The following is a 16212-nucleotide window of genomic DNA, read 5'->3' as shown; positions in this document are numbered from 1 at the left end:
CAAAGCCAGCTCCTACCTAACCCTGGGAGGGAAGGGGGGCGTGGGGGTAGGATGGGGCCAAAGGACCACTGTGACTGTTAGAGGGGCTGGGGGAATGGAAGGGAACCCGGGGGTCCGACCATCCCCAGGAGGGACCCACATCCACCCCGAGACCGCAAGAGGATTGGGGGGGACAATATTACTCACCATACCCCAGTACCTGGTGAGCGCCACTCCGAACAGTCCACCTCCCACCTGGGGTGGGGTGCTGCCAGCCAGGGGCATATGCTGTGACTGACTCAGGGCGTTCCAGGTTGATCGCGTCCCAGCGAGACTGGTCCACTCGCAGGCTCGTCCCCTCCGTCAGGGCACTGTCGTGGCGAGGCCTAGTTCTGGATTATAACCTACTCACGCTCGCTGGCCAGGCTGGGAGACCTTAAGGATCTAGATTATCCAGTGCAAAACCACAGCTAGCTGTTGCTTGTAGTTCCTCTGGATCTTGGTCCTTCAGGAACTAACTTGTGAAAATAAAAAATACAAACTAAGACTTAAATTTCCATATTAAAAGCTAAGACTAAAGTGCCAGCAGGGAGCTAGGTACTATTCCTAAAACTAGACAGAAACAAACTGATTGCTGATAGCAGAGTGTGTGGGGTTATGCCTGCAGGGACAGCCCCATAGGCGTGATTAAGCTTTTTTCCTGCCTAATGCCTATTCCTGATCGGAGGAGCATAACCCATTGGTCTAAAGATGATGGAGCTACATCTGTCAATGACTGATAGAGAAATTACATTTTTGTTGCAGGGGATGCCTGAAATCTGACTTGTATCTTAGGCAGATTTCTGGGAAAACTGGTGAGCCAATCACGCCAGCAGGAAATGTGTATAGTATACCTCCAGGTAGGCATATTGCATTGCATTTTCAGAAAATTACAGTGGCTGCAGATTGAAAAGGAAAGATTATTTTTAATAACATTCAACTAAAACATGACTTGTGTCGCAATTGTATACGCTATATTGTTTTTTCTTTATTTGCTATTTGTTTCCCCCACGAAAGTGGAATTACCCTTTAGCGATTAACTACATATACACTTCATTTTTGTTTGAGTTGTGGGATTGGGGTTTTTTTTAGGTTTGGTCTCTGTAAACTCCCGACATAGTGATTGCGCTAAAGATTTTTTATTAGTTTTTAAATCGCTATAGCTGTTGGCAGTTTGTCACTAAGAAGCAATTTGTTTGCAGCTACAAGTCAAACTCATGCTCCTTGGTTTGGAGTTTGGTGCTATAAATCACTCTTCAATTTTCTGTAGCTTAGCCATAGGGGTAAGTACAGAGCAATTGTATATTAAAAAAGAATAGTGCACGCATGCAAAAGAAATGACTATCAAATATGGAGACAATCCATAAATAAAAAAAAATGGGGATTTAGTCCCACCATATGCCCATATCGTGCTCAAGCCCACCACTGCGTCAAAGTACCCCATATTTCACCCCTTTTTTATGGATAGTGTAGGACCCACTGATAATGGGGTACTTTGACGCAGTGGTGGGCTTGAGCACGATATGGCCATATGGTGGGACTAAATCCCCATTTTTATTTATGGATTGTCTCCATATTTGATAGTCATTTCTTTTGCATGTGTGCGCTATTCTTTTTTAATATACATGTCGCTTGGTCCATAGCTGCACCGACTTTAGATATACATGTTCAGGGTTTGCTCCCCCAATTTTTTGCTTGTTTATTAAGTACAGAGCAATTGTTGCAGGTAATCTGGTCACCAAAACTCTGACCCCGAGAAATTTAAAATGAGCAAATTGGTGATTCCACAGAAAATAATGAAATGTATAAATAAATAAAATCTCTCTAAAAAACAAAACAAAAAAAAAAACGCCCATCTGACTTGGCCCTTGGGTATAAAAGTGTTCCCCTGATGATACTTGTTACAGAGAAAGGTGTTGGAAAGGGCCACACATGTGACATCATTCAACATATCAGGAGGAAGTATCAGGAGGGAGTCTGGCCATATCAGCTCCATGTTGTAGCTGAATATGACGCTTACATCTGAAGCCTGATAGGACTGTATTTGCTTTCTTACTTTAATAAGAGATTTGCCATACATACTGCACAATGAAAGTTCCTTCTATATTTTAACCCTTTTGTACAGAGCATGTATATCCAGCCAAATGGGCATTTGTGAGTACTGATGTTGGACAAGACGACCTGACTCATGGTTGGTGTTCTGGTTCATCCCAAAATTTTCCAGTAGGGCTTTCTGAAGGCCACACCAAACTCCTCAAACCATGTCTTTATGAAGCGGACTTTGTGCACAGGGACACAGTCATACTGGAACAGAAAAGGGCCTTCCCCAAACTTTTGCCGCAAAGTTGGTAGCACAAAATTGTCCAAAATGTATATGGTACCCTTCACTGCAAATACCTAAACTCAAAAATATAGAGGAGGAATTTCCACATACATTTTGGTCATATAGTGTAAAAGCCTTTATCATACAGATCACATGTCAATCTGTCTTTCAACACAGCACACAAATAAACAGTGACATCTAAAAACATAAATATTTTATTGCACATAAAAACACATTTAACAAAAGATTGAACATATCATCAATTGTAACAATGTCACACAGCTCAATTGTCACCCGTATTTGGTGTTATAAAGGAAGAGCTCGATAAAACTGACACGTGTGCATTTTAAGCTGTTGACAATAGGTTTTGGCACAGCCGGTATCAACATTGGCAAAAACACATGGGCATTTTTAAGGCACAGCAATAGTGGTTTAGACATTTCATGTAAAATAAACCCACGTCTCTAAAAACAGAAATGGAAGTAATTACAAGGGAATAAGGAGTAATTTAAAAAAACAAAAAAAAAGGGTTCTAGTTTTTTTTCTATTCCCAATAATGGATGAACATTGTTTAGATGCCAGTCTAAAATTTCCCTGATATGCTCTTGTTCTCACAGTTTCCAAAATAGGAGAGCCAAGAACCATTACTTGCCAAATCCCAATGGTGTTTGGCTTCTTAAATTGGTCTTTCCCTTCACCCGCTCTTTCCTGCTGAAATGGAATCATGCAGCTGCTTGTGTGATTGTTGAGAAAAGCCCACACCCACAGGCTAAAAATTCTCCATTACCCAGTCAGCTTCTGTCATTTGCTTGGCAAGAGATATGGATGTTGGAGTTATTTAAAGCAGAGCAATCTAAAAGGTGCATTGGCTTGATTGCTCTCTTTATCTATGGAAGGCTGAGATGTTTTGCTTTTTAGCTTTACGGCAAAGAAATGTTTTGGCAGTTCAAAATGAGAGGTGTTCGCTATTTGTATCAATGTCCATTCACACCTGATGCATTGGCACCTTTTCCCCCCCCCCCAACACATGCCAATGCAATAACCTGTGAAAACTAAGCTATGTGAATGAGAGAAGTTCACACAGGTGTGTTGCAACAGCATGCGCTGATCTGTGCTGGAAACATGGTTAACGTGTGGAAACACAACACAACGCAAGTTAAGGCGCATACAAAACAGCAGGCCACTACAAATTTGGTTGGTTTGGTCTGCCGTAGACCCATCTACCAGGAAGCAAGGAGCAAGTGTTCAGGAAGGTGCTAGAAAATGGGTGCTGGACGGCAGGAGCATTAACTATGGTTGGCAGACACTGGCTCACGTCACACTGGTGTCCAACTACCTAAAGCTGTAGGACACCAAGAATCGCTTTTACATGGATGGTTGAAGATTGGGGCCAGATCTGGAAGGAAATAGATGCCTAGGTGTATCCAGGCTGGCAAAACATGCAAAAGAAACAGAAAATGGCCACAAGTGAGTAGATGTTGCAACACTCACTGTGGTTTAGGGAACAGCCGCCTATGTCCTATTAACCCAAACCTAAATGGCAAAAATAAGACCAAAAATACAAATTGTGATACATGTTTTTTTTAACAAACAAAAGATGTGGATCATATATGCAAAATACCCCTTTACAGTTGGCTTTTGAAAGTGATCTCCCTTGCTCACTGAACTCTACTGCAGGCCAAGGAGAGCTGCCGATTAGCGCGTGGAGTCTCCTGGAGTGAACCCTATTGGATTCATGGATTCAACCCAACGTGTAAGTCGAGCACAGCAGTTTATTATTAAGACCTTTGTCCACAATTAGACTGCTCATTTGGCCTAATAAATATCTGTGGTGTAGCTTTTCTTTTTTTTTTTTAATTTGAATACTGTTTGGTTTGAACTTGTGTAAATGGAACGTGAATTGTGATGGGTCCGTTCTCTTGGACATTCAAACCCAGCCAGGTGATTTGATGTCCAGCTGTCTCCTAGCAAACAATGACACTGTTCAATTGCTTAGTGAAGTTGATTTCTAGGAGAGAGATGGACCTGAAGTGTCAGTGGTTGTGAAGGAGCTCATGCAAGTGCCCTTTAGTAACGATACTGTGGGACCATATTGGTAAGGATGGAAGCTAGTTAGGATTTAAAATGGAAAAAATAGATATATACTAGAGTATGTGCATGTGACGAGATGAAGGTATTTTTGTACAGAGATAAATAATGATCACATATATATGTATTGATGGATGTACATAGATCTGTTGTTATACTGGTCTATATATATGCGTTTGAATTTTGACTATTGTACCTATCTTGTTGTAGTGTCAATTTTTTCTTTAATAAAAATTATCTGATTGAAAAAAAAAAAAAAAAAAGGATGGAAGCTTTTGGAAAACACATTGGCACAGCGAACACTGAACATGGTTTATCCAGTTATGGCGCACGCATGAATGGTTCTATCCGGACCTTACATGGCCATCATCACCTTACCTCTAAAAAAATCAAGCAATATTTACCTTTCATTACATTCTTGCAATTATATGTTGGAGCTATATGTCCACAAGCTTGCTGGTAAAACACCCAGGGTCATTCCACCAGAGAGACCAAGAAAAACTAGCCGAGACCATGGTTAGGTAGAAAAAACAAAACAAAATGGTGCACATTACAAAAACTTAGGTACAATATAACGTACCACCAAACGCAGTGGGTAACAAAGTTTTCCTGTAATTTGTGTCCTGCATTTAAAGGTCAGGATTCAGGATTTCCAGGAGATGGTCAAAGCAAGAAAAAATATAAGATAATAAATAACACAACACACACACAAACCCCTTAACACCGAATGATGTGCTACACTTCAATAGCAATTACAATAATCACCTTACCTTTCAAGTGACCTCCTGGTATATTTAAAAAAAATAAAAACTTCTCAATGGAAATGGAGGTCATGGTACAGAGTCCAGAACTGACCCTTCTTTTCTCTTTAGGTCAAGAGTGGATTGACCCAAAACCCACGTCTCTGCCAACTGCATCTTTTTAGAATGTCAATGAACATTGTGATGATTAAGCCAGTAAGAGGAGACATTGCTTGGAAATGCACAAGTTTCTGCAAGGGAATTCAACTCAGCAAAGGAAACTCCTACAAGCAGGATGTGACCTCACAGAAATGTTGAAAATGTCAGTGAAAGTTTAATTTAATAATAATAAAAAAAATCTGCTGCATGCTAACACACGTTAATGCACATATGTTTACCTGCGCTCAACGCACAAGTTGTGGTGTGAATGGACCCTAAAAGTTCATACCAAGATTGTCAGTATGGATTTATTAAAAATATATATTACAAGGGATACTTGATATTTTTTAACACTTGATCTATGGATAACGACCGATGTGGATTTGATTTAATTTAAAAAAACTTTTTTTTTTTTTTTTTTAACATGCACCTGCAGCACAAACCACCTCCAAGTACCACTCAAAGACTTCAAGCAGAGGTACATGTGAACCATAAAGCTACTGCAACTGAACTGGTATGGACCTCTGCTTGGATTCTCACGAGTGAGGCTCCGTGAAGGTATGAACTTTAGGCAAAAACTCATTACTAGGCCCCGAGCATTAATCTGTCAAGCTCTGCCTTCGAATTTTTAACACCATGATATTCCTGCATGTCATAGCTGAATGCACCTGTTATACAGCCATCTTTTTATTTGTAAAATTATGGCTTTATTGATTTTGAGCAGAACTCTGTATAAGGCATTTTAGGTGAAGTGGGGTGAGGTCTACAGCCAAATGCCAATCTCACAAATCTCTTACAAGATTCCAGGTGTAAAAATACATCCTCTGAATCCAGCTCAAAGGAAGTTCACTCAAATACAGCAATAATACATAGAAGCTCATGTTTGACTAACATGGTTCTGGGGGGCTGAAAGCTGCTCAAGCCCCAATACAGTCGTATGGCCCATTGTATGGGGAAAGAGGGAAGCTGCCCATATAATACTAATGGTGCAGGGGCATAGGGAGCTGCTCAGGTTCAATACAGCCCTAGGCCTGAGGTGCTGGGGTGTGGGAAGTTTCCTATATCCAATATAGCCATATGTGCATTGCTTGCATTCAATGCACCTCCACCACAGACCAGCTGTAAATCTCATCACTGCTTTCTTTTTCCAACAGTAATCCCTGCCCTTTCTGCTTCCAGATATCTCTACACATTTCAAATGGACAAACTTCTAAAGGGAGAGTGTGGGTAATGCATGATGATGAAATTTCCAATACACCAAAAATACTTTGAGTTCTCCTTAAAAGATGGCATGTATAACACTGCAGAAGAATACAATAAATAATATAGTCAACTCATTGCAGTCAAATCAACACAATGAAAAAGTAAAATCAAATACAAAGAAAACAATACAAAGAACTGTCACTACATAGGTCCTTCCGGGTCTAAGGGAGCATTCGAAGCTGGACACCAACAATTCCATCTCCAGTGTGTACTTTTTGTGGTTACTCGTCTACACAAACCACAAGCAAGTCCAAACAGTTCTGAGTCCAGTGTTAACTTCTTATCCTGTGTCCTTCTCTTCAGTCATTAACCTGCATGAGGAATCAGTAGCTTCTTGTTGTTCATATGGCTTTGAAATAACAGAAATACTAAAACTCTGCTGTGTTGGACAGAGGTGGTGACCTCGTCCATCAGTCTGTAGTGGTTCATATTTGGTGATCTAGAAGAAGGAAGACCTCATCGGTTCTATTTCACACTAACTGTTGAAGTTCCATGGATGGACTCCATTATGGCTGTGAAACGATTGCACAGATCATATGGGGAGTGAGGTCGGATTTTGGGGGGCTCCTTTAATGAAATATCTTCACTAGAGCAGTCCAAGAGTCTTGGAAGGAACTGGCCGAGTTTTAGCTGTAAATGTTCTGTAAAACAGAGAGGTAACAATTTGTAGATGGAAAGGTATTATTTAAGCTATTATTAAACACATCATTAATCCCAGCAATTTAATTTATAGATCTTTTTTTCCAATATACTTGCAGAGTTTTCTAATCAATACCACAGCACAGTGAAGGCTCCTTTTGAACTATTTAGCTTTTCTTGTGCATACAGTTTGATGCATTAGAAATGCATGGTAACAAGTCCATAAAGCCCAACCTAGCATTTTCTGCCTATTTGCTCAAACTTAAGTGCCTAAATACCTAAACCCAACATTTCATATTCCTGACATGTGGCAACTGTACCATGTACTTGTATAAAAAAAAAGTATCCCGTACTCCTTGTATTGTTTCCTTTGTGTTAAATCCTCCCCCGTTGCTCAGACTTGTCCTGAACCCCCCCCCCCAGACAGCCTCTCACTGGGAGGTTAAGTGTGATGCTGTTTCTCCTCCCCTAGCTCTTATGCAGCTGAGAACAGAGCGGAGAATGTGATCACTTATAAAAATTGGGAAAATTCTCTCTTTTTTACGCTTGTGTAAGCAACATGGATGGCTTTATTTTTTCCTCCTGTTGATTATAGTTTTGTGCCGCGTGACAGGTTTGCACTCCTATGGTCTTAAGGGCTGCTGCAGTCTTTCCCTTTGGTATACTACTTGCCAATTCAGTTTACCGTGGGCTGAATATGGTTACCCAAACTAGGATTTTTACCTCTCATAATTGGTTCTTACGATCCTCCAGATTGCATCTCTCAATCTTTAGTACTGGCACTACCCCCATGGCCTGCCTTCTTCTCTCCTTGTTTTTTACTGTGATTTTACTGCCAGAATTACCTAAATTGAACACGTCATTGCTCCAATAATCTTTTTTTTTTTTTTGATACCTTATATTGTATACCTTGTATACTGTTGTCTGAACTTATTTCTTGCAGTTTTTTCCTCTGTAACTTTTTAATTTTGATTTAATAAAATATTTGAAGACAAAAAGTTTATAACATAAAAAAGGATACATCTATACACAAATGTTTTACCTCTCATTTCTATTTTAAACTTCATGGGTTGTTTTACAAGGTGAGAATTTACATACACTTTAAGGTCTTACAGTTAATTTGTTAACTAAAGTACCCCTCAATTAGCCTGCTGCATGTCAGTTGTTTTCAGCTAAGGACATCACCCGTCTCTCCACTTTGTTCACTCAGCGAACACCTTGTATTCGCTAAAAAGAAAATTGCAAATAGGGGGCAGTACCATTTGAGCTACTCTCTGATTACTATGCCATAGGACAGTCACTCAGCATAAGACCTAAATTGCTACCATCATTGTAGTAAGTGCTGACTACTAGAGTCATTTGTAGCTTTCACAGTGATTGTTATCCATTGTTTTGGGCTGAACCATTGTAAATATGCAATAAAAAAACACACCTCAACTTTACTTTAAAGCTCGTCTTTACCCAAAAATGTTTTAGTATTTCGTTCTCTGTCAGGTTTTCATTGCTGTCCTAGAGACATCTGCCAGCAAGTGAGTGCAAAAAACAGACAATGAAAACAATTGTTCTAATACTGCCTAACCCTGCTACACTACTATATGGCCTAACATGCATGGACACTTGACAATCACTCCTGACTATATAGCAAAACAATGTCTGTCTCCCCATGTACAAAGCCAACTCCATAAAGACCTGGTTGGACGAGTTTGGTGTGAAGGAACATGATTGGCCTTAAAGTGGTTGTAAATCCTTACCGAACCCCAGTGAAGTGACTGGCCTCAGGTGATACATAGAAATGAAACAAATCTTCCTATATATACTATATTAATAAAGTAATATGCCTGCCTTTACATGCACATGAACTTTAAGGGCACCTTGGTTTGTGTACTGGTCCAAATCATTTGGTGGAGGGAGTATTATGGTGTGGGGCTGTTTCTCACGGGTTGGGCTTGGCCCCTTAATTCCAGTGAAAGGAACTCTTAATGCATCAGCATACAAAGACATTTTGGACAATTTCATGCTCCCAACTTTTCGGGAAAGGTTGGGGTTGGTCCCTTCCTGTTCCAATATGACTGCGCACCAGGGCACAAAGCAAGGTCCACAAAGACATGGATGACCGAGTTTGGGGTGGAGGAACTTGACTGGCCAGCACAGAGTCCTGACCTCAACCCGATAGAACACCCCTGGGATGAATTAGAGCAGAGACTACAAGCCAGGCCTTCTTGTCCACATTAATGCCTGAAATCACAAATGCGCTCCTGGAAGAATGGTCAAACATTCCCATAGACACACTCCTAAACCTTGTGGACAGCCTTCCTAGAAGATTTGAAGCTGTTATAGCTGCAAAGGGTGGGCCAACTCAATATTGAGCCCTACGGACTAGGACTGGGTTGCCAGAAAAGTTACTGTGCGGGGGGGGAGACCCCCCCTACACACAACAGAGCGGAGGCTGTTGATCACAGGTTGTGCCCTCCTGTCTGCATTTTTCCTCTTTGTGTCAGGAAAACTCATCAGAAGAGACTCCTACAGAATGCAGAGGAATGAGGCAGTGGACAGATATGCTCGGGATTGAGACAAGCACAGGAACATGCTTTGTTCATATTGCATGTACAGGGTTTACAACCACTTTAACAAAACCCTAACCTCAACCCTACTGGACACCTTTTGGGATTACCTGGAATGCTGGCTGAAAGCAACCATCAGTACCTGAATTCCTGCAGACTCATTTCAAAGTAGAAGATGTCACAGCTGCAAGGGAGGGCAATCTATGATTGCCATTGTAACTAAAATGGGATATTAAAAGAGTTCATCAAGGTGTGATGGTCAGGTGCTCAAAAACTTCAGGCTAGGTGGTACTCTTTTCTTTGCGGTTTGTGACCCTGTTTAAAAGCTAAAGCTACCATCATTTCTTGTCCCATGGACTTAACATAAATCATTGGCAATCTCCATACAGAAATCATAGGCAACAATATAAACCCATTGGAGATCCAATCTTTCCACACTCTATCCTAAATAAAAAATAAAAAAAGTGCTTTGGGCTTTAATAGTATCCATAGCCAGTTGCTGGCAGTTACTGAATGTATTTACTACCTCTCATTTCATAGCCATTTTCATTTTTCCAAATAAGTAATTTTGCTCTTGCTGTTCGCTCTTACAAAAGCTTTACAAATCACTATTAAAAGATGAGAAGTGAAGAAAATTCATTGTTAAGCAATAATCATGCTGTTCTACCTGTGCGTCTCATGTAGGGATGCTGTGAATGTGCCTGGCATCGTACCACAATAAAATACATATGAATTCTTCACTGTCTAATAAGTACTGCTCAGTGCTAATTTGTATCCTACCCAGCGTGCCTGAGACTCTTATGTCTGGAATTCATTGCCGGCAGAGACAGATTTCTGACAGCCCATTAATCTCGCTTCGCACGAGCTTGGAGGGACAATGTGTATTCTAATGTGCCATAAACTGAAATCGTTATGCTTTAATCTTCCTTAGGAAAAGAGGAGTGGGGGCCGTCAGTCAATAAATATGCAGGGATGTTAAAAGTGACACGGGTTATTACTGCGTCAACTGCTCGTGCAGCTCAAAAAAAAAAGGGGGCGATGGTGGGGGGGATGAAGCTGCGTGAAAGTCAAATAAGCAAAGGTCAAAGTTGTGTCTCTGCAGCTTTGTTATTCCGTGTGCTGTTTGACAGAAATCACAACTCAAATCTGTACAGAACTACAGTACAGGGCAATGCTGAAAACATCCCTGTTATTAAACATTTAAAGGGCCGCCATACACAACATTAAATAATGCTCAGAATCTGGCTGATGTACAAATGTTTATAACAGAGACCAGGGAGGGAGTCATCGAAAATGCTGCTTACTTCCTGTCCAGTAATCCCATATTAGGAAACAATAAGATGCCACCTTCGTCTCTGATGGTGGCCGATATTGGTTTAGGCTTTACAGCAAACCAATATCACTGCCATGGATCCCAATTTCTCCAGAAATGTAGTTACTTTTATAGACATGGGAATAGCACAGTCTGTAAAAGTAACTGCATAATAGACAACAAGGCTGAAACAGCGGTTTGGAATGAACATGCTATGTCAGGCTGAGTCTGTGTTAGTAAATCAGCAGATCTGGATGCAAAGCTGGCCCAAGGGCACAAAGAAATTATCTAAAATTGTGGTTCTTAACCAGGGGCGTAACTACAGGGGTTGCAATTGCAACCGGGCCCCATGCGGCTCCCCTGTACACTTAGATAGGAGGGGCGGCGGGGGCAGCATGTAGAGAAATCAATGTCCTCCTTTTTCCTCCACTGTGCTCCCTTCCCTCTCCTGCCAGCTGCTGCAGAGGATGGGTCACAATAGAGAACCTGGAAGGGGTCGGTAAATATGTAATTTACCAGCTCCTTCCTTTTCTGAATGGACAGAGTCATAGTCAGCGACACTGGAAAAAAAATAAAATAAAATGATAAAAAATAATACAATTAAAATACCAAAAAATCAAAACTACTGACACCAGTGGGTGAACTTCCAGGATCGCAAAGGCCACACTTGCGACCGGGCCCTGGCATTCCACCACCGTGGGGAGGCCCCAAGATGGCAGGAAGGGGGCCCGCTGTGGGACCGTAATAAAGGGCCCGCAACAAGATTAAAGGGCCCCAGGATCAGTGGGAAGAGCCCCAGGCCTGAAGAGAAGGGCCCCGGCCATGGGTCAGGGGGGCCCTTTATGGTTTCTTGCACCGGGGCCCTGAAAGTTCTAGTTACGCCTCTGTTCTTAACCTCAGTCCTCAAGTACCCCCAATGGGCCATGTTTTCAGGTTTTCCTTTATATTGCACAGCTTCTTTAAATCAATATCACTGACATGGTATTGATAAGCCAATTATGCCCAGGGATCTCCTAGGGTTGGAGGTTATCTCCAACAGTCTGTGGCCTACGTGGGTGAAAATCCGATTTTCCTCTTCTGTGAGGGGAACCCCACTCAGATTATATATTCCTGTGCCTATTGGGGCCTTTGCCTTTTGGATTCTTCTCCCTCCTCTACTTCCTCTCTGTCTTTTCTTTTTCTCTGGTTTTGTTCGTATCTCATAGGACCTCCATGTTGTGCCCCACTTGGGTGTCTGTGGAGGGGGCCCCAACCAAGGGCTAGAAGGCTGTGGGGGAAGTCCCCTCCAGGGCGTCCTCTGATTCTCTAAAAAATGATCCCCCCCCCCCCCATTATCTTGATAATTCTGTAGAGGGGCAAATCTTTTGTGTACTGGGATGGGGCTTCCCTGACTCTGGATGGAACCTCCTCTATAAATACGGTTTTTGTAAGATCTTACCGTAAAATCCTTTTCTCTTAGCTCATTGACAGACGTAGTCTTCTTGATTCACAAGAACTGGGTTATGTTGTCTCCGCAGGAGCAGGACTAGGCAGAAAGAAAAAACGTTCTGGCTCCACCTTAGGGGCAGTCCCTGAGGGTATATCCTCCCTCTCTCTGCTACAAGGCATCAGTTCTGTCACAAAGCAGCAACAGAGAATTTAACCCAACCCAACTCAATGATAGAGGGGCGGGTACTACGTTTGTCAATGAGCTAAGAGAAAAGGATTTTACGGTAAGATCTTACAAAAATCCGATTTTCTCTGTCGCTCATTGACAGACGTAGTCTTCTTGATTCACAAGAACTGGGACATCCAGAAGCAGTGCCACAAATGAGGGGTGGGATTGACCGAAATCAAAATCCAATCTAGAAGGCCCAACCGGTGCCAAACTAGAAGTTTTAAAGGCTCATTATAAACAAAGAATGAGACTCAAATGAAAATTTCCAACGGAAAAAACCCTCGAGGCAGACCACTGGTCTCCTTAAATGGCGGCCTGCAAAACCTTGCGGCCAAACGAGGCATCAGACGATGCCATTACATCAACTTTATAATGTTTTGTAAAGGTATGCACCGACGACCAGGTAGCCGCCTTGCACACCTGGACCACTGACGCCTGATGGCGAAAGGCCCATGACGCACTAAGTGCCCGAGTGGAGTGCGCCTTAACAGGGAACGGGGGCTCCCGACCCTTAATAGAATAAGCCTGTACCACCGTCTGTCTGATCCATTTGGAAATGGTCGCGGCAGATGCAGGCAACCCCTTTTTGGGTCCATCCGGGATCACAAAAAGTGAATCAGTCTTGCGAAACGAGTCTGTCGTTTTCAAGTATACCCTGATCGCCCGGACCACATCCAAGGAGTGTAAAGCAAACTCCCGAGGATGACTGGGCTTAGGACACAGGGAAGGTAATACAATTTCTTCATTCAGATGAAATTCTGAAACCACTTTTGGTAGGAAGGCTAGATTCGGACGAAGAACCACCTTATCTCTATGAACCACCAGATATGGGGAACGACAAGATAAGGCGGCCAGTTCTGACACCCTGCGTGCAGAAGTGATAGCCACCAAGAAGGCCACCTTCTGGGACAACGTAGGTAGAGGAATCTCCCTAATATCTTCAAAGGGAGGTTTCTGAAGAACCAACAATACTAAATTAAGATCCCAGGGTGGTAACGGCGCGCGCACTGGCGGAGCCAGATGTCGCACCCCCTGGATGAAATTCCGCACCAAGGAATGAGTAGCCAAAGGCTTCTGAAAGAAGATAGCTAATGCGGAGACCTGACCCTTGATAGTGCTCAAGGCCAGTTTCTGCTCAACCCCTTGTTGCAGAAAAGCTAATATTCGGCTAACCGAATAAGACCGTGGACGGAACCCCAGAGGTTCACACCATGCAATGTAGGACTTCCATGTACGATGATAAATCTTTCTGGAAGTCGCTTTCCTTGCTTTAACTAGAGTAGGAATAACTGAAGCTGACAATCCCTTGTCCTTCAGCACCTGGGTCTCAATAGCCAGGCTGTTAAAGCCAGCGATCGTAAAGCAGGATGGAAGATCGGTCCCTGAGACAGTAGGTCCTCCCTGAGAGGAAGTCTCCACGGGACGTCCGCCACCAGTCTGACCACGTCGGCGTACCAAGCTCGGCGAGGCCAGTCCGGAGCTACCAGGATTACTGGAATTCCTTCCTCCTCTATCCTGCGAAGAAGTCTTGGCAGTAACCCGAGAGGAGGGAAGGCATACATTAGCTGGTATTGCCCCCACGGGGCGATCAGTGCGTCTGCGGTCTCTGCTAGAGGATCGCGGGAGCGAGCCACGAATCTCTGTACTTTCCTGTTGAATCGTGATGCCAATAGATCCACATCCGGGGTGCCCCACCGTAGGCACAACTGGTGGAAAACTTCTGGATGGAGGGACCATTCCCCTTGATCCAGAGTCTGACGGCTGAGATAATCTGCCTGCCAACTCTCCACCCCCGGAATGAACACCGCAGAGATAGCTGGAACAAATCGTTCCGCCCAGCGAAGAATGCAAGCCACTTCTTTGGCCGCTCGGACACTCTTGGTGCCCCCCTGGTGATTGACATAAGCCACGGCCGTGGCGTTGTCCGACTGGATCCGAACCGGGCTACCCTGGAGCTGCTCGGTCCAGTGAATCAGACAAAGTTTGATCGCTCTCAGTTCCAATACATCGGCAACCTGGATTCTTCCAGGGACCAAAGTCCCTGGACAGATAACTGACCGAGAATTCCTCCCCATCCGGATAGACTGGCATCCGTGGTCACTATCGTCCAATATATTGGCAGAAATGACTTTCCCTGGCTGAGCATCGGAGACCGAAGCCACCAGACCAGAGACTCTCTGGTCTGTTTGCTCAATCGGATCCGATTGTCCAGGGATTCCGGTTTCATCTGAGAAGAATCTCTTGCTGAAGAATTCGGGTATGGGACTGGGCAAATGGGACTGCTTCGAAGGAAGCCACCATCAAACCCAGAACCCTCATGCAAGTTCGAAGAGAAGACCAGCTGTTGGATAGTAACAACTGGACTGCTGATTGAATCTTCCGGAGTTTCCCTACCGGAAGGAAAACTCTTGACCTGACTGTGTCTAGAATTAGACCCAGATATTCGAGCCTCTGGGTGGGAACCAGAAATGACTTTTGCTGGTTCACCAGCCACCCGAATTCCTGTAAAGAAATTATAGTAATTTCTATGTTTTGTAGCAGGGTCTGAGGAGACTCTGCATGAAGCAGGAGATCGTCTAGGTAACCTAGAATCGATATGCCTCTTTGGCGCAGTAGTGCCAACATTGGGGCCAACACCTTCGTGAAGACCCGAGGAGCCGTGGCGAGACCGAAAGGTAACGCCACAAACTGATAGTGGTTCTCTTCTACGGAAAAGCGTAGAAACCGCTGATGTCCTGCGAAAATGGGAATGTGAAGATAGGCGTCCTTGATGTCTATGGACGCTAGGACATCCCCTGGATGCAGGAAGGCTGCTACTGTGCGAATGGATTCCATCTTGAATTTCCTTATGTTGAGAAAGGAATTGAGTGCCCTTAAGCCCAGAATTGGACGCACTTTGCCCTCTTTCCTGGGTATTGTAAATAGGTTTGAAAAAAACCCTTGAAAACGTTCTGTCCAAGGAACGTGGACTACCACTTCTTGTTGTAGTAAATCCGTGACTGCTCTCCGCAGATCTTCTAAACGATCCGGGGATAGTCGGATATTGGAAGGGAAGAATCGCGCCGGTGGGAGAGATCGAAACTCGATCTTGTACCCTGACTTTATGACTTCGCAAACCCACTTGTCCGGGATTCTGGAAAGCCATGGATCCGGGAACCGGCGAAGACGTCCCCCCACCCCAATTATGGGTGGGGGCGCACCTTCAGGCTTTGGACGATTTATCTTCAGGTCTGGAGGGGGCGGGCTTTTGCTTGCCCGACCAACGTCCCCTGAAGCCTCCTGAAGGAGCTTTGGAGGACTTAATTTTTTCACCCGCGGGACGAAAAAACTTTTTGTGAGCAGAGAAAGAAGGCCCTCGTCTTTGACGAGTTCCTTTACCCTTAACATTTTGCGGTAAAAAGGTGCTCTTTCCACCCGTGAGATCCTTAATGATCTCATCTAAGTTGGCTCCA

At 43.5% G+C, this 16212-nt stretch overlaps 1 protein-coding gene across 4 annotated transcripts in view; it reads right to left on the bottom strand.

The window, feature by feature from the left end:
- Positions 1–6695: 6695 nt before the first annotated feature.
- The window catches only part of USP28 (ubiquitin specific peptidase 28), a 159067-nt gene continuing 149550 nt past the window's right edge, over positions 6696–16212 (bottom strand). For all 4 annotated transcript variants that reach the window (XM_082273384.1, XM_082273386.1, XM_082273385.1 and 1 more), the window contains one exon: positions 6696–7232. In XM_082273384.1, coding sequence (XP_082129510.1) covers positions 7057–7232 — 176 coding nt within the window. In that variant the 3' untranslated portion in view covers positions 6696–7056. The remainder of the gene's footprint in view (positions 7233–16212) is intronic.

This window comes from Pelophylax lessonae, assembly GCF_965119305.1.
Source record: "Pelophylax lessonae genome assembly, chromosome: 12".
Classification (NCBI taxonomy): domain Eukaryota; kingdom Metazoa; phylum Chordata; class Amphibia; order Anura; family Ranidae; genus Pelophylax; species Pelophylax lessonae.
This window is presented reverse-complemented; position numbering and strand designations above follow the sequence as displayed.